The sequence below is a fragment of the Rousettus aegyptiacus genome, unplaced genomic scaffold, assembly GCF_014176215.1.
Source record: "Rousettus aegyptiacus isolate mRouAeg1 unplaced genomic scaffold, mRouAeg1.p scaffold_m13_p_4, whole genome shotgun sequence".
NCBI classification, from domain to species: domain Eukaryota; kingdom Metazoa; phylum Chordata; class Mammalia; order Chiroptera; family Pteropodidae; genus Rousettus; species Rousettus aegyptiacus.
The window spans coordinates 103,701,254-103,719,122 of NW_023416307.1; the positions used below are offsets into that span (position 1 = coordinate 103,701,254).

General features: G+C 40.1%; 1 protein-coding gene across 3 annotated transcripts in view; it reads left to right on the forward strand.

Moving 5' to 3' along the window:
* Positions 1–17,605, forward strand: part of SUCLG2 (succinate-CoA ligase GDP-forming subunit beta) — a 243,752-nt gene extending 226,147 nt beyond the window's left edge. For all 3 annotated transcript variants that reach the window (XM_016150231.2, XM_016150229.2, XM_016150232.2), the window contains one exon: positions 16,466–17,605. In XM_016150231.2, coding sequence (XP_016005717.2) covers positions 16,466–16,581 — 116 coding nt within the window. In that variant the 3' untranslated portion in view covers positions 16,582–17,605. The remainder of the gene's footprint in view (positions 1–16,465) is intronic.
* The last annotated feature ends 264 nt before the right edge of the window (positions 17,606–17,869 follow it).

A 17,869-nucleotide genomic window follows, 5' to 3' on the forward strand; every position in this document is an offset into this window, starting at 1 on the left:
TCTCTTTTTTCTCTCACTCTCTGCCACTCTCTTTTCTCTCTCTGAGCCTCTCTGCCTCACAAACATATCAGGACAATATGCACTTGATAGACATAATGATCGCAAAAGAAAAATGAAAAAAGCAAAAGCTCCAGTTGGCAAAGTTTATAGGGACGTTAAAACATCCGAATGGATTAAATCTTAAAAATATAAATGTATCAGAAGTCTATCTGAGCTACTAGAAAGAAGCTTTGAAATCTCTAAATTTATTAAACAATCAGATTTGCATCTTTTAAGTTAATGCACTCCCAAGGTATGTGCCTGTGGGTTTTTAATTAGCTAATTAATATAATAAATACCGTGGGTAGGTTATTGAGCTTTAGGCATTAAGGAGGATGTATAGAAATATAAGAAACGATATTAGTTGCTAGATAACTGGGGAAATAAAACAAAAAGAAAGAAAATTTAACTCTGCAAGATAATATATATAAAATGTTAGCAAGTGTTTGCTGTACTAGAATCTGCTTCTATCTTTGTAGCAATGGTCATCGAGACTTCTCAGAAAGCCACCAGTGTGGCTCGTGGAATCTTCAGAAATATTGATACCAAACAATGTCCTCTGTATCATCGGGAATCGAATGTGAAAACTCAATATGAGATCAAAGAGGATACTGTCCCACAAATTTCTGTAGGCTAAAAATATCCACAGACACCTTCTTTGGCACCACCCTCCTTTCACCATAATGGCCCCTGTCCCATAGTAAGCACCTAGGACTTTCATCAAGAGAGGAAAAGCAGGAGAGCTTTTGGCATTTCTGGAGTCCTAGTCGGTATTCTTTTCTTCCTTTTATGGGAATTAACATCTCATATGATAAATGTCCTTAGGTAAATATAGGCTTTCACACTCAGCATGGCCCCACACCAAGGACACTCACTAATATAGATATTTGATTTCTGGGAAACCAGCAATCCCACACCAAGGTTAAGACCTGTCCCTAAATTATATTGGTCCTTCATGATAAATAAGGAAAAGAGGAAAAACTCTGCTTCAGCTCTACTCTTGGCACTAATCATAGATAGCAAAATGCATAAAGGTGGAGATGGTATGATTTATAAAAGCCCTATAAGAGGAACTAAATAAAAACCAAGCCTGTACTCTTTATGCAAAGTGAATGCAGACTCCTATAAAGTTTATTTCCCTCAAGCTGAGTGTCTGCTGTAGCCCAGCCCACTTTCATTGGCACACCCCCGTTCTTAAACTTACTCAGTATTGACTGCTATAATTATAGTATATTTACATATGTGAATTAGCAAAGAATTATTGTAAAAGGAAAATGTCCAAGTTAAACATGGAAATAATTAATATTTGAATCATGGAATTGAGTAAAGATCAAAAAAGCAAGTCATCAGATCTGTTCCATACTTGGGAGTTGAGATCGAGACCCTAACAGTGATAGACTGAAACCCAGGACATGGGTAGATCAGAAGGCTGTCCTGAGAGAGTAATGATTGCAGCAACATATTATAGCTAAAAGAATGACTGGGAAAATCAAGTTATGAGCCAGAGTCCATGACATTAGAATCTAAAACCTAAGCAGGATTATCATATAGAAGTAAAAGTGGAATAGAAGCAAGAGCAAAGAGAAAAATAGGTGAGAGAAAAAGCAGGGAGCTAGGGTTTTAAAACTATTGACCAAGAGAATAATGACATAGCCAGTGGATGTGGGAAAGTCAGAAGTGGGAAACATACAGAGAAGAGAAGAGTATTACAGTCGGGTTTAGCCATCCCTAGTTTGAGATGAAGCTGATGGAATGCCTGTGGAGACAGAGATGCAGGAATACGGGGAATGATCCATGGAGAGGTGTGATAGACAAATGGATGTCACTCCCATTTTGAAAGCCCCCAGTAAACCACACTCAGGACTTGCTGAATTGGAAATTGTTCCTCTGCAGTTAAAGTGAGAAGCCAACCAAAACCAAAAATCTCCTGTCACAGAAAGTCTGGGTTCTCAGTGCTCCCAATGGGAAAAAGTTGCTAACTACGGGACCTTTTGAGGAGTTTCTCAATCTAAATTTTCCATTTGCTTTCCTCTGGGTTGGAACATAAATTCCTCTCCTCTCACAAATCTTTCTGCATTCAGTTGTATTTTACCCAACCGAAAAGTATGATTTGGTTCCTTCTGTTTTTCTAAACAGAGCAACGATTCATTGCCTATAGTGACAGAGAAAGATAAAAAGCAGGAACATTTTGGACAATTCTAGTGGTAGTTTCTATATAACTTACATAGCACTATACTTTCTGTCATAAGTGATGAATCTCTCAATGATCTTTATTTATGTTAATATTAAAATTGTGTCACATTTCCAGAATACACACTAATATCTAGCTAGTGAAAGTGAAATGAGAAAGAAGTGTCTGTGATCACCCCAACATTATGATAAAGCTGAGTGATACATAAAAACTAAGTATGGCAGATAAATTTTACTGGAGTCTGAATTATAATCATTGTTGTTGCTAACTTTCCTTAATTGCTTTCTAAGTTTCAAATACTCTGATACATGGCTATATAGTCTGAACAAATGTGAGATTTTTGATGACCAAAATAATAGATATTTCAAAAGCCTCATGATATGTTTTATTAGTAGCATCTATTTCTTAAACATGAAGAAGGCAGCCTCTCTTGGTGGTTTTTCAGCCATCTGGAAATCCCAGCATCCTTGCCATGAGTTTCACCAATCTGTGCCCACATTTGAAGACTATTGCTACACACAGTGTATTAGGAATGTCCTTATGAGGATAGTTTTAATCAATCAAATTGGACTTGATTTAGTGGGATTTTGTGGACAAATCTTTGTTCTTAGCTGTATAATAATTACAAGCTGTTTTACCAGTGGATAAGAAAGGATTACTCTCCTCTTTGAAAATGGTAACTTTATAATTACATGTATTTACCCGCCTTATCAGAATAGAACTCACCAGCTGAGACAGGATTATTTTTATTTAAAAGACTCCTGGGTAAATTGAGCAACCACATTTTGGTGGGGAGTTTAGATTTTGTAGACAGTTGTTACTCTTATGAATAAAGAACAAATAATCTGCAATGAGTTTTCTTTTCTTTTTGAAATGTATACATACTGAGCACAAAAATTCAATGGTTAATTCAGCCCAACCCATGATACTGTTGAGAAATATATAGTCATTTGTTGGCAGCTTTGTGTATTCAATGTGCAAATGTGTTTTAGCCAAAGCTTTGGATTTTGTAAGTGATTTTACATATCTAGATCTGAGAACTTTTCTTTTTTTACAATTCATTTTTTCTTGTCATTTCCCATTTAAATCTGTAGCAAACTCTGTGTTTCAAATATGCCTGAAGAAGAATTTGCTTTTCTCTCAGATGTTCATTATGATTCCAAGTTAAGATCACAAAAAAAATAATAATAATGAGCCTAGATAATTTGTAGGCTGCATCCCTTTTCTCTTAACCAAATCTTGTCAGTTTGATTTTTTATCTTAGTACCAAAACGCTTGTTTCAGCAGCATAAACATTTTGATTCTCTTTTGCCAAATATCTTAGAAATAAGAGGCCCCTCCAGTCCCCCTCCTTATCCTTAGCAATCTCTCTAATATTCCATAAACTCTCCCTAAAGTTGTTGAGAACATAACCATCTCTAAGTCAGAAACTTTATATTCTGTTTCTTTTGCTTTTTCGACCAAGGCACCTCTTCTCCATGGACACTTCCTTATCTTTGCCCTCTGAACTACTGACAGATCGGAGCCACAACTGGAAGAATGCAAATTAAGTGTCCTTCCTAGCATGGACACAGTAAAATTGCTATGTGATACTTTGATCTGGGAAAGGAAACCTTGGGTAATAAAGTTTTAAGAGACAACGACGCAGCTCTCAGCTATGCCCATACACTTGGCTGCTGTCCATTCTGCGAGTCTTTAGTTATGCTAGGGTCTGAGACCAGGAGAGAAGAACAGTCATTGTTCTTTAGACTCCCATCAAAAAGACAGCAGATGGACTCTGGCTGATGAGCTCGAAAAAAGTTTTCACTGAGAATGTTCGAGCCGTAGGTTCATTGCTTCCACCCGGAGTCAGCAGAGGAAGTGACCCTGGCTCGATGGTGACATGATTCTGGGTAGAATGAATGCAGATACCCAATGGGGCCAGGGGTCTGGCTCTGTGTCTGTTAACATCACCGGCATCTTTGCACTTTTCCCAACTTATTCTCTGTCCTGAGTTTTCATCTCTGCAAGGTGAGATGGACCTGTTTCCCACCTCCACTCCTAGCATCTCCAAGCACAACTTTTCTTTCTCTCCCTTTTCAGTTCTGTTGCTGCTGTAATTGGAAATGTGACTCCTAGAAGGGGTCAGATGTTCTCTCTCAGTGCATGTGTCTTTTCCTCTTTAGGTTTCTCATTCTTCTTTCTGTCCCCATTTTTCTCGTCCCTATTTTCTGCACACCTTGTTGCTCGCCTTGCTTTCTGCTTCACTAGTGCCCATGTATCTCTCTTTATCTCCTCCTTCCTTCAGTCCCCTGTGGATGTATCTTTATTTGCATTTGGAGTAAGGAAGTTCACTAGATTTCCCTTCACATTGACACCTATATCACCTCTCTTCCCTTTAATCACTAGCATCTTCTCCCTGTGTTATTGTCACTAGTGTTAAGTTCATCATCACCAGATTAAACCAAATGAGATGGTGGCAACAATCTTGTTCTGTCATCAAGCCTTAAATCCTCTTGTCTAAATCAATAAACACTACTGAATGCTTAAATTTTGCCACACTTAAATATTAGACCAACTCTCACTAATAACCTGAAGTATTAGCTAGACTTCCTAAAGCTATTTTAAATAAAATATTTAGACAAATAATCTATTATATTTGACACTTGGAGTTTTTACGTTGCCTCTAGATAATTCGTGTAAGTAATTGAAATTTATGCCATGTTAGACATCTACTGCCTTACTCAAGAAAAAGCCTTCTAACACACCTTAGGAAAGCTGTCATCGTAATGACAGGACTAGGGCTCCTTTAAGGAAGATGGCCTCTGCATTATGTAGCTTTTTTTTTCCTTTCTTTTTTTCTTTTTCTTTTTCTTTTTTTTTTTTTTTTGATTGACTTGAGCATCTCCAACCACTGTAATAAAAAAGGCAGTCTATTCTAGGCTTTTAATGGCATGGAACCTGAAAAGCCCCCTTCTCTGACTCTCTCACTCCCTCTTGTTCTTTCTTGGTGCCTCTACTCCCTTGGTCTCTCATCAAGGCCGGCCTCATCCCTCTCTGTTCCCTAGAAGTCCAGATCCCGCAGGTCATCAATCTATTAAGCTTAACTAATAACCATCACTCCTGTTGTCCACAGCCCATCCAAGTAGGCCATGTTGTTGGGGCCTTGAGGAGTCCCAAAAGATTCTTCTCCATCTCGGTTTTGATCCTGCTAAGCAATAAGATTAAGGACTAAGGAGACCAAAATATCACCTTATTACTGGAAAAGAAAAAGTTGAAGGATACACCTTATTGTGCATCAACAGTAAGCTTCCTTATTTGGAAGGCCAAAATTAGGCAGCTTTATGCACTCACAGGCATTACTGAACCTGGGCAGGCCTCCCACCCCCAGGGCAGAAGGCTGAAGGGTAAAAGATGATCAGGCTCACCATGAGCCTCATCCTCAAAAGGAAGGGAAGAGGAAGAGGCTGTGTTGCACATGCCAATTTTTCCTTTCAAACATTCCAATCAGGTAAGGCTTTCCCACCACCATGGAGCCACTGGTAGTCAAAGAAGAGACCAGGAGTGCTATGCTAATCACTGCCACTCTGCATGGAAAGAAACACCCCTCTAATGCACATCACAGATCATTAGTCTGCCCTAGCAGCGGGCTACCTTTGAGTCATGTGGCCCGTGGCCATCCTTTAAAAATAAGAGCCCGAAGTTGTTTCCCTGAGCAGAAGCTCTGCATGGGGCACTTTGATACGGAGGAGTTTTAGAGCATGGCAAGTATGGGGCCTTGCATATCCTGAGTCCTGCCTTACAAACAATGTCACAGCCCCACTGTCTGCTCCCTGGGAATTTTCCAAGTGATCAGTCAATTCATTTCTTCATGCTTTAGTTTCCTTATATAATACTCGAAAATCATATTTGATCAGCCATCAGAGAGAGAGAAAGCACATAGCTATTAGGGAATTGACATGGGTAGATTCTGTCTCCTATTTTATAGGTGACAGGTATGTCCTGTTAAGATAACTCTCCCAGAGAGTGCGACCTTGAAGCTGTCCAGAGCCAGAGCTACCTCCATAAGAACGTTTTAGGACAGGAAGGACAAATACCTTACATCTCATGCCACCTTCTATTTACTGTCTATAGTGACATGCTGAGAAAAATTCTGAAGCTGTATCCCAGCTCAGTGGAAAAGAGTTCTATGATCATTATTGTTTACCCCAGATGTGAGAAAAAAGAATGTGAGCGCTTGAGCCAAGTATTTGCCATTGTTGATTCAAAGAGAACATAGATGGAATTTTCTTTCCTAGAAATATAGCTGTTGGCTGTATCAGAAGACAGAAGTGGACTCTACAAGCTGGGAAAGCGCCAAATGAAGCTGGGTTCTTATCCTCTGCCTGGCCCTGCAGTCACGGGGCCAAAATTTTAGATTGTATAGAGCAAAGTTCTGTGAACTTTTTCTGTAAAGGGCCAGATTTTATGCTTCGTGGGTCAAATTTTCTGCTGCAGTAACTCAACTCTGCCATTGTAGTGCAGAACTAGCATAGACAAGATGGAAAGGAATGGGCATGGCTGTGCCACAATAAATTTTTTTCCCAAAGATAGACAGTGGGACATAATTTTCAGCCTGATACAGAAAAGAGGCAAGCAGCAGAAACACCTCCATGGTATCTGTGTCTAAATCTCCCTCTCTCCTCATCTCCGAAATATTTTATAAGAGTCAAGAAAGAATTCAGCAGTCAATAGTAAGCTCTCAGAATCTAACTTTTCCTCACAGAAACTATTAGCAATGAGGTCCACTGAGTCATTTCCCCCAAATAGATACAGAATCATGCATAGTGATGCGGTGATGTCCCTTCTTAGGCAGCAGTGGAGTTTCAAAGTCAGCATTTCAGACAAATGAGAATTCCCAAAGTCACTCAATTAGAATATATGAGGATTGACAGCCATGAGGTAGACTCAAGAAAGGCAAAGTCCACATGCATATGCTTAGGCATATAAAACAGTTTCTTCTTTAAAAGATCATTCCTATCCCATAGCTGGTACATAGTTGTAAAGTAGCCTTGTTTGCCAGAAGGTTTATTCCTCTCTAGTTTAACATTAAGACATACACTTGATTTACATTAGTATATGGTGCTTTTTTGAGAGTTAACAGTTGAAAGCAAAAGCATAAGTACCTAGCATAACCTCTCAGTGAATACGTGGTAGACTTGGTCCTAAACCTTACTTGTGTGATCATAAGCATAGACACACCATTACTTGAACTTTTGTTGAGAAGAACCTGGCCATCGGTTTCCTGACGACTGAAGTCGTTGACTTCTGCTTTCCTCATAGGAATAACTGTCACTCTCACATCCTGGGCAGTGGTTTCTTCTCACCATGGGAGGAGAAATCATCAAGGAAAAAGTGTGTACAGGATACAGCTTCACAAGTTATCTTCTATCACCTTTAATTTTTATAAAATATGAACGATACACAGAATTTTGGTAAGATGCTCATCCAACTTGAGTAACTTTCCCGGGTTGCTCAGCTAGTCAGTAACAGAGCCCAGTTTTAAAATCTCAGCTTCCTTATCTGTGAAATGGGAATAAAAATATAGGAGCATCATAGGGTGTTATAAGAAGCTGTTAAGTTTTTAAGTCACCTGACTTAATAAATTTTAGCTGTCATTATTATCTGAGCTCTTGACCATAACTCGAGCAAGAGTGGACAATGTGGGTTGCCTGCAGTGAGCCAGGCAAGGTGCTAGGTACTGAGCACAAACCATCTCGAACAAGGGAGGCAAATAAAATTAAAACAGTTCCTTCTCTAAAAGATCATTCCTATCCCTTAGCACTGTAAAGTGTTCTTGTTTGCCAGAAGGTTTATTCCATTCTAGTTTAACACTTAAGATCTCAGTACATTTGCTTTACATTAATATAAGTTGCTCTTTTAAGATTTAGCATTGTTGATAACAAAAGTATAAGCACCTAGCATAAGCCCTCGATGAATTAGGGTAGTTTTACCTCTGACACAGCAGGAGCTTTGCCTCTGATTCTCAATGAATTATTCCATTTCTGACAATATAATAACAAGAGATACGTGAGCAGTTATCTAAAACATGTCACCAGAAAATGAACCTCTTCTATCTGGTCGTCAGTTGAAAGGAGAATACAAAGGAGAAACAAGGGCACAGGGACAGTGAACATTTTAGGAGGAATTTGCTGCTTTATAGAATTTGATTTGCTTCCATTGACCTCTCTTCTCTCAGGAAAACAAGCAAACAAACAAATAAAAAATAAAACACTTGATTACTTAGAGCAGGGGTCGAAATATTTTAGATTTATGGGCGATGCCATCTCTGACACACCTACTCAGTTCTGTGTTATAGCAGCCATGGACAATCTGTAAATGAATCACTTTGGCTGTGTTCCACCAAAACTTTATTTATGGACACTGAAATTTGAATTTCATGTAATTTTCATGTATCACAAAATATTATTCTTCTGATTTTTTTCCAACTATTTAAAAATGTAAAAACTATTCTTAGCTTGCAGGTGGTACAAAAAGAGGCTGCAGGCTCCATTTGGCCTGAAGGCAGATTTGCCAGCCCTGACAGAACACCAGTCTGAGAGGCAGACCTGGCATGGTTAACTGGTTGTTTCTCCTCTGCAAATCATCTGACAGCTCTGGGCCTCAGTTTCCTCTAATAAACACAATAGACTTACCTTAACGTCTCCCTAGGATGCCTTTCAGGACTGAAAGCCAGGCTGCATGGTTGCGATGTGGCTCTGCAGTCTGACAAACCTGGGTTCTAGCCCTGGCTCGGTCTCTGACTTGCTGGGGGACGTTGGGCCTCCCAGTGCCTCAGTTGCCTCATCTGTAAAATGGGGATAAAAATGACATAGACTTTAAAATGTTGCTGCGAAGATTAAAGTGATATGATACTGTGAGCCCCTTAACTCATGTTTTCAACAAACATTTATTACACCTAGTATATACTCAATAAGTGATACCCTTAAAAAAAATGAAATAAAATAAACAACAACAACAAAAAACTTAATTCCTATTAAAATAATTTTAACAAGACATATTTCCAGAGCAGTTTTCTTCATAGTCCTGTGATAAAAAGCTGTCCTGATTGGAATGAGTGAGACTGCATCTTTTGAACCAAACTCTGTAATTTTTGTCCACTACTGTTACTTTCTCTCGTAATGAAAGCAAAGAACAAATTTGATAAAGCAACCATACATCTCTGTTAAAGCTCTCTCACCCCACCCAGTGGCAGGAAGTCTGTGGTAAAACAGGCAGAAGAGGTAGAGAATTTTTTAAATTTTAATGATGCTGAGGATGATGATTTTTTTATAATATCCTCTACTAGTCGAGCAAGATTTCATTTCAAAATCAGTCCCCTTTGATTCTCTAAGCATTGCCATTTTTAGGGCATGCGGTTGGTGGACAACCATTTGCTGAGTGGCTTTTGACAAGCAGATACTATAGAAATACCTGAAGTTTGACCAGCGTGACCGGAGCAACTATCTGTAGAGATCGTTATTAAAAGTGTTGTCCTGCAGCCGCATTTAAAAAGCAGTGTTGCATTTAGTAAATACTAGAACATGACAGCAATGCTATTTAAATGTAAGGAAGAGATCAATTTCCCTTGTAATTGGGTACACAGGCACAAACACTCTCTTTGGAACTCTTAATTTCGTGTTGGATTTTAAAACAGCCATGATGATTTCTGTATGGAAATAAAGGCAGGGAAGGGGCTATGGAGTAGATGTCAGCTACTTGGTGAATCAAGAAGAAACTAACTTCAAATACTCAAAGAAAATCATTAATGAAAGGAATCCACAAAGTAGCAATCGTTCCCCAAGGTTTCCTCTGTTATCCTTTTCCAGTGACCTCGTTTTACTGGCTGTTTTTTTCCTTTTAACCGTCCTCTCTGTATGTTCCCACTTCCCCTTGCAGCTACCCGCTCAGCAGGAAGAGGAATCAGGGTTAGTGGGCAGCAGGGCCTGCCCTGGCTTTGCTTCTCCCTGGCCTGTTCAATGGTACGCCGCCCCGGGAGAAGCCAGCTAGGATGCTCGGAGGGAGATGCTGGGAGGATCAGGGCTGGTGCGGACGGGACTTGGCAAGCTCACATTTTTCTTCAGCTCTCTACTTGATTCTTTCTCCATCTCTTCCTTTTCATGTGTCTGTCCCTCTCTGGGCTATTCCTCAAGACTCTCTACCTCTTTTCATGTGTCTCTGCCACCTCTTTCTCTTTTCCTCTTCCTCCCCCTCTCCTTTTTGTTCTTCTACCCCTCCCTCTGCCTTTCCTCTCTCTTACTCTCATATCTGTCTAAATCTCTAGTCCCCCTCGTTCATCCCTTCTCTTATCTCTTTTTTTTTTTATGTTTCTTTCCCATTCTCTATGTGTCTCTTGTCTGTCTGTCTGGCTGGCTGGCTGGCTGTCTCTTTGTGTATCTTTCTCCTGTCTCTCTTTTCAACTCCACTGCCTATGTCTCTGTCTCTCCCTCACTGCTGTTTCTACACACTGCCACCCCCTTCCCTAGTGTAACAGAATTTTATCTGACCAAAGTCCCTCTGTATAGGCTTCATTTCTCCTCATAGTCCTATGCCTGAGCTTTATATTGCAACATGAAGATTTCTTTCAAAAGGGCTTGTTTCTCAGCCTGCTTAGTATATGCTTAATAATTAAGGCTGTAATTAAAGTGTAACTGCAAGTATAATTAAAATTCACTTTAGTGGATCCTGAAATTATGAAGCAATTAGGCATTTTGATATGGCCCTGCAGGAGCAGCTGGAAGGAGAGAGAAGGGCCCTGCTTTTCTGGAGAGCTGCTCTACCCCCTCTTTTACCCTGGCCCTGCCCACCAGTTGTTGACCTTGAACAAGGTCTCACTTGCCTGGGGCACAAAGAGCTGCTGGGCGGAAGACTAGCAAGCAAGAGTGCTGAACACAGCTGCTACACAGCCCTTCTTAGAGAAAGAGGCACCAACAGAAGCCCCTGGAGAACTCTGAAAAAGCTCAGGAGCAATCCCTCCTTACTTTAACTCAGGCCGTTTAGGTTTCCTATTTCAAACCTAACAAAAAGTGTTATTTGAGGGTTTTGGGCCAGCAAGGCAATCAGAAAAGTACCCACCCACACCTCACCTCCAAGCACACTTTGTACATCGGAGCCCCTCTGTAGTTCTTCAGTCCGTCAGGAGGTACATCCTATGTGAAGGGTATTGTGCTAAGCCCAGCGATAGCCTGATAAGCAGGCCTGGCAAAGTGTCAGCCCTTGTGAAACTTGTGTTTATTAGGGCTGAGGGAAATGTCAGCAAGCAAGCCCGACAGTGCTGTGCTTCTGAGACTTACAAGGTGCTCTGGAAGCTCACTGTACAATCCCCTGCTCTATTTAGCGGGGTGGGAGGTGGTAAAAGAAAGGTTCCCCAAGAAATGCCATTTAAAGAGAGAGCTCATGAACGGCAGAGAGAGCAACAGAGTTCTCAGTGGAGGGCACGGCAAGGCCAAAGGCCCAGCATGTCTGCAGGTTCACAGATTTCTAAACCAATGGCTTTTTTCCCACTTGAATATACCTGGTGCTGAGTTGGGTGCTGAGGAGAGTATTAAGGAACTGATTTAGCTAGGCTAGTTGGTTGCAAGGAAGAGCAACCCATATCTCAAAAAAAAAAAAAGGTCAAGAACTTATTTCATCTATGTACATAGATGGGAACTCAGGTGAAAAATGAATCAACAGTTTGCAAAATGGGCCAGTACTGTAGTAAAGCTGGCCCAAATAAGAGAAGGATGTGCGTTGGAGGCAGACCACTGGAGCATCTCTGTAGCACTTGTCTATTCACTTGACTCCACTGCTCTCTGCAAATGTGCACTGCCTTTCTCTCTCCTGCTTACTTATAACTAGTAAGGCCTTTTCACAGTACTACTTTCTATGTTATGGACACTACCCATTCAGACTTTCAGGAGAGCGAGGCTATTAACGACCATCTTTTGTATTTGCACTGCTTTTGGATCAGGTGCAGTCAACGTTTGGGGAACAATCGACGTCTGCCTCAAGACAGAGAACACCCTGTGGTCCCTCTTCAAGTAGGGACAGTGGGTAGGGTAGGTTTAGCCAGACAGGAGGTTGGAAAGAACAGACATCCTAATTGTACCTGACCTTGCTCTTAAGTAATTTATGGTGTCATTGGGATTCATATGATCTCATGCATGGAAAAGTGCTGCAAATGTTAAATACCAAACAGGAATCACCGGGAAATCAAAATAGAGTGGGAAAGAGCAAAAGATTTTGAGACCAACTCCTGCCAGTCACTCAACCTCAGGGCCTTTGGCTTTAAGAAAAAAAGAGAAAAAAAAAAACCTGATTTATAAATACCTAGCTTACAGGTCATTTTACAGGTCAAATAAGTAATGTGGGAAGACTTTGTAAACCACAAAAACATAGAGGTTTTTTTTTTAATTATTGTCAACATTACTATTATGACATGTATTTAAAAAATCATAAGAAGTTAGTCAAGGTTCAGAATAGGTAGTAGTTCTAGAGATCATTCAGAACCATGAGAGAGCACCATTGAATGCCTTTCCACTCTGTCCTAGCAATCACTCGCCGTGCTCCCTAGACTTTAGTCTTTAACTTTGTTGAGTCTCAGTCCTCTCACCTGCAAAAGGAAGAATAATAACAGTAGCTCTCTTGGGTTGCGAGGAACCCTGGTGGAACAGTCTGACACATACTTATCGATAGCTACTATTACTGCTTTTATTATTATCACTACAATTAGCACTGCTAATTCCTATATTAGTGCAGTTAAACAGAGAGAACTTGACAGGCCTGATAAGATCTGTGCCCACAGCAGGACCCACACCAAGGAAAAGGAGAGTCAGAAGATGAGGACTGTTCAGGCAGATGAGTCTGCCTCTTGACGTGATCATGGAAGTCTTGGGAGCCATGTGTCGAGATTGTAGGGTGCTCTGAAGGAAAAAGGAAGAGGGAGAAGAGTCTTTGTATCTTAACTTGGATTTTTTCCCTGGCAGATTGGAAGACAGTTGGAGAGAGAATTCTAGTCCATATCTATGTTGAAGGAGATAAAAATTCACATATTTACTTTTTATTCACCTTCTGGTCCAAAGACTGATTTGCCTCTGTGATACTCAGGACTTTTGCTTCACACTGTGTCATTGTTCCATGAAAGCGCTGCCTACAGGTTAATGTGGGAATTCCTTAGCCTGGTATCTAACACCTGCCATGGTCCCATCCATCCTTTGTCCTACTTTTCAACCTCTGAGACCTTGGCTGAAACTTTAAATGAATCAAAATGCCCACTGAGGCTATATTAATGAAATAATAAATCTTTACATCTGCATTAGTTAAGTACCAATATGTAACAAATCGCCCCCAAATTTAGCAGCTTTACACAAGGAACATTGATTATCTCAGTTTCTGTGGTGAGGAATCCAGGTGTGACTTGGATGCATTCTCTGGCTCTGGGCCTCTTGCAGGGCTGCAATTGAGGTGTCAGCCTCGGCTAAGGTCATATTAAATCTTGACTAGAGAAGGGTCACTTCCAAGTGCACTCATGTTGTTGTTGGCGAGATGAAATTTCCTCTGGCTTATGGGACCAGACGCCACAGTTCTTCATTGGCTGTTGGCTGGAGCCCACCCTCAGTTCCTTGCCCCCTGGACCTCCGTAGGGCAGGCACACCCTGACAGTTTGCTTCATCAGAGCTAACAAACAAGGAGTCAGAGAGAACAAGATGGAAGTCATGAGCTTTTGTAACAGTCTCAAAACTGACATTCCCTCACTTTTACTACATTCTTATTCATTAGAAGCAAGTAGCTAGATCCAGCCCACTCTCAAGGGGAGAGGATTACACTGGGGCATGAACTCCAGGAGGTGGGGATTGACTGGTTTAGAAGCTGCCTATCACATATACAAAGTAATGTGTTCTTAAAGCGATGTTAGCTTCTGTAACGAAGAGAAATGCTAAATGACAGACTTAATGGAAGGGTCTTTCTCAATCACGTAAAGTCTAAAAGAGTGAGAGAGAGGTATGTTCACTCGGCTCTACAGAGTTAATCAAGTAAGTATCCATACTAAAGGAGTCATTGACATCTTTCAAAATGTGCTTTTCAGGGTTAACCTGGCTGGCAACATTCCAGAAGGCAGACAGGGAAAACAGAGAGCATGGAGGGTCACGTTGGACATTGTTATGGGCTTGTGTTTCATATCCCTTTGCATTCCAGTGGCCAGAACTCAGACACATGACCCTGCCTAGATGCAGGGGGCCTGGGAAAGGCTTCCAGAGCTCGTCACTGTGTAAGAGGAGTGTGAGTCTTTGGTTCACAGCCAGCATGGTCTGCCACAGATGCTTTGCCATTTACAAAATGCTGTCACATGTATTATTTCATTTGCTTCTCATCACAGCCTATGCTACAGCATTATTACCCTTATTTTATAGACAAGGAAACAGACCAGCATAGCTTTAGAACATTTAGGACCATGTCATTAGAGAGAAAAGGGTTCATGTCCTTTCTCTGCCACTCGCAACATATGACTATGCAAAAGTTAGTTAACCTATTTGTGCCTCAGTTATCTCATCTGTGTAACAGGGGCAATAGGATCTATTTATTCAGTCATTGTAAAGTTTTCATGTGCTGCATATAAGTCACTTAGTATTGTATTTGGCATATTTAAGTGCTTAATGAATATTATAAGGAAGATGATTATAAGTTATGTCTGTCGATAAAGAAGTTGAGACTCACAGCAGTTAAATGATTTATCCACAACTGCACAGGTAATACACAGTAGAGCCAAGATAAGAGGCTGGGTATTTCAGCCAACAACTTCCCTACCTTCCGAGTTGTTGCTTTCTAGAGGCCGTTTATCAGATTCCTGAGTCAGGCAGCAGCGAGTAAGCATTGAGCCAGACACAGTGCCAAGCGTCCCCTTCACCACTGCTTTGGTGGATCCAGGTCCCTGGAGAATCAACACCACATCACCTTTTCATTCCAACTGTTCCTCTTTAAATCCACCTTTGCTTTTTTGTATGAAACATGCCGACCATGCGCCTCCTTTTTATTTGTACTTTTCAGTCCTGTAAGTCCTGTATTTAAAGGCCTTTGTTTATGAATAAGCTGTCTCATGCTAACGAGATAAAAGCACAAAAAATGATGTAAAATGAATATTTCAGACTCTTAAATTTTATCACATTTCTCCTAGGGACTTGTTCACTCACTCTGAAATAACAGAAAAGCATTTTGCATGTTAAATAGCCCAAAAGCAAACCTTAGGATGGGGTTGCTTGACCAGCAAATGCTACAGGTCCACAAGGAGTGGCCAAAAGATGTCATTTGAGGCTGTAATGCTCATTTTTAGGGCTTCCACCTTTTTTGTTAGATTGAATGAGGAAGAAGTAGCCATGGACATGCTAGATACTGTCATTGTCTCCAAAGCAGCGGGCTCATGGCCATAGGTGGGCAGATCATCTGAACTTCAAATCTCAGAGTAAGCCATGACTCATAGCCTTCATTTTAATAGGACTTTAAGACAAGTGACTTCTGATATGGGCCAAAACCATATTAAATCCACTTGACTGTTATCAGTAGAAATTTCAGCTTCTATCAGTAAAATAAAAAAGAGTTCAAAGATTTCATGAGTCTCTTGGAAGTCCCATATTTATCCTCTTTTCTAGCTAGACCCACTACTTGATATAGATCTTGTCACATAATCTTTCTCGTCAGTCACATAGATTAGAGCCTACATTTAATTCATTTCCTGGTGAAAAGGAATGGGATGATTATATAGTCCCGTGCATCCTGCTATGATAGTCCCAGTATTCCGCGCCATCTCAACACCCCGATTTACCATTCTCTTGTTCATTTTATACACAAAGCTTTTTGTTTAGATTTCATATTCAGACTACTCAATGAAGGGACAAATCCATTTCAGAAGATTTTCCATTTTCAAACTCATCAAACAAGTAGTTGTTAATCTTTTTTGTTCACAAAATAAGAACCTCATTATTTTCATTTTTAAGTGCCAGAGAAAATATAGGCATTATCTTTATAATACCAGGCATTTGAGGTGAAAAGAGGAACAAATTAATTTGTCATCATCTGAATTTATCTAAATAGCCAGATCTGGATCATAAAAATCTGAAACTGAATTGTAATTAAATTGTTTTAGTGAGACCCGGGCATGCTGCAATTTCCAATTTTGTGAAACTTCTTAGGACACCACCTCTAGTGTCAATTCAGTGACTGTGCATTATCCCCCTCTTCTAGGAACCAATGTCCACGAGGCCCAGAAGATACTCAGTAACAGCGGGCTCCCAATTACTTCAGCCATCGACCTGGAGGACGCAGCAAAGAAGGCTGTGGCCAGTGTGGCTAAGAAGTGATGTTTTTGCCCTGATTTCGTGGCAGAAGAAGTCCATTTTACCATAAAAAGTGATGGTTCTCTCTTCACTGTGAAGGAAATGGTTAGCACATTGGGAAAGGACATGGGTTAGGGATGAGCAAGAATCTTTGTATGAAAAATCTTAAATCTGTATCTTCTTGAAAAAGATATATAGACAGCCTAATTAACCTGATTTCTTTATAGTCTTTATTAAATCAATTCCCTGTGTTCTCATACTTTTCTGTTGTGGTGAGCCTGCTCAGTAAACTTGTGTTGCTGACTTGGGAAGCAGTCTCTGTGACCAAACAGAGTGTGTGTGTGTGTGTGTGTGTGCGCGCGCGCGCGCGCGCGTGCGCGCGCACACAGAATTTGAGATCAGGTCCTCATTCGTTTATAGCAATCTTGGTGGACATTTAATCCTGTATAATAAAAAAATGAGAGTTCATAAAAAACTCAGACAAGACTGTATTTAACAGATTAACTGTCAAAAAGGCGCAGCTAAGACATTCAAACAAATAGCTCTTACACACTGCAACAGTTTTGACAAGTTTCTAATTCCAGCACATGTTTGGAATACCCATGAATATTCTAAAATATATTTTATAATGGAAGGTCCACACTAATATCTCATACGTGTATTATGCCATTTGCCTTAATATCGAAAATATTGTTTACCTCAAATGAAGAATAAAGCCAGAAGCCTTATTTATGGCCATAGGTGGTCAAATTAAGTAGAAGATTTAATGTGAAAAGAAAGATTCTTATGGAAATCTCTGTGATTAAGACATTCCAAGATGAGACAGCACTGGAGATGAAATTCTGTTGAATGTCAGTATCTTTGTGCCCCTCCCCTTTCCCCCCAAAATCTACCAGCTGGAAAAATGTAATTAAGGGAATGTGTTTTTTTCCCATAATATTCGTTGTGATGGTGGGGAGGATTTGAATTGCTTTATGTTGATTGATATTTTGGTAAAATTTTATTTGTACACAAATTTAAATAAAATCTTATCTTTTGTAAGCTCTAAGATCTGTGTATTTCTCCCTTTAATCAATTTTATTCCTTAAACATTTTTTCTTTTGCTAAGACACTAGCCTTAGTGTCTCAGTCATATCTCCAAAATTAGAATATTTAGGTAATATATTGGTTTTATAGTCCCAGGATTATTTCATTTCCACTCAACTTTATCAGCAACCATTTCTGTCAGGAGATTATTCAATGAAAGAATAAAAATTATGTACAAACAAGAATCCCAGGTTAGTGTCACAGATATCTAACAGGTTAAAATGTG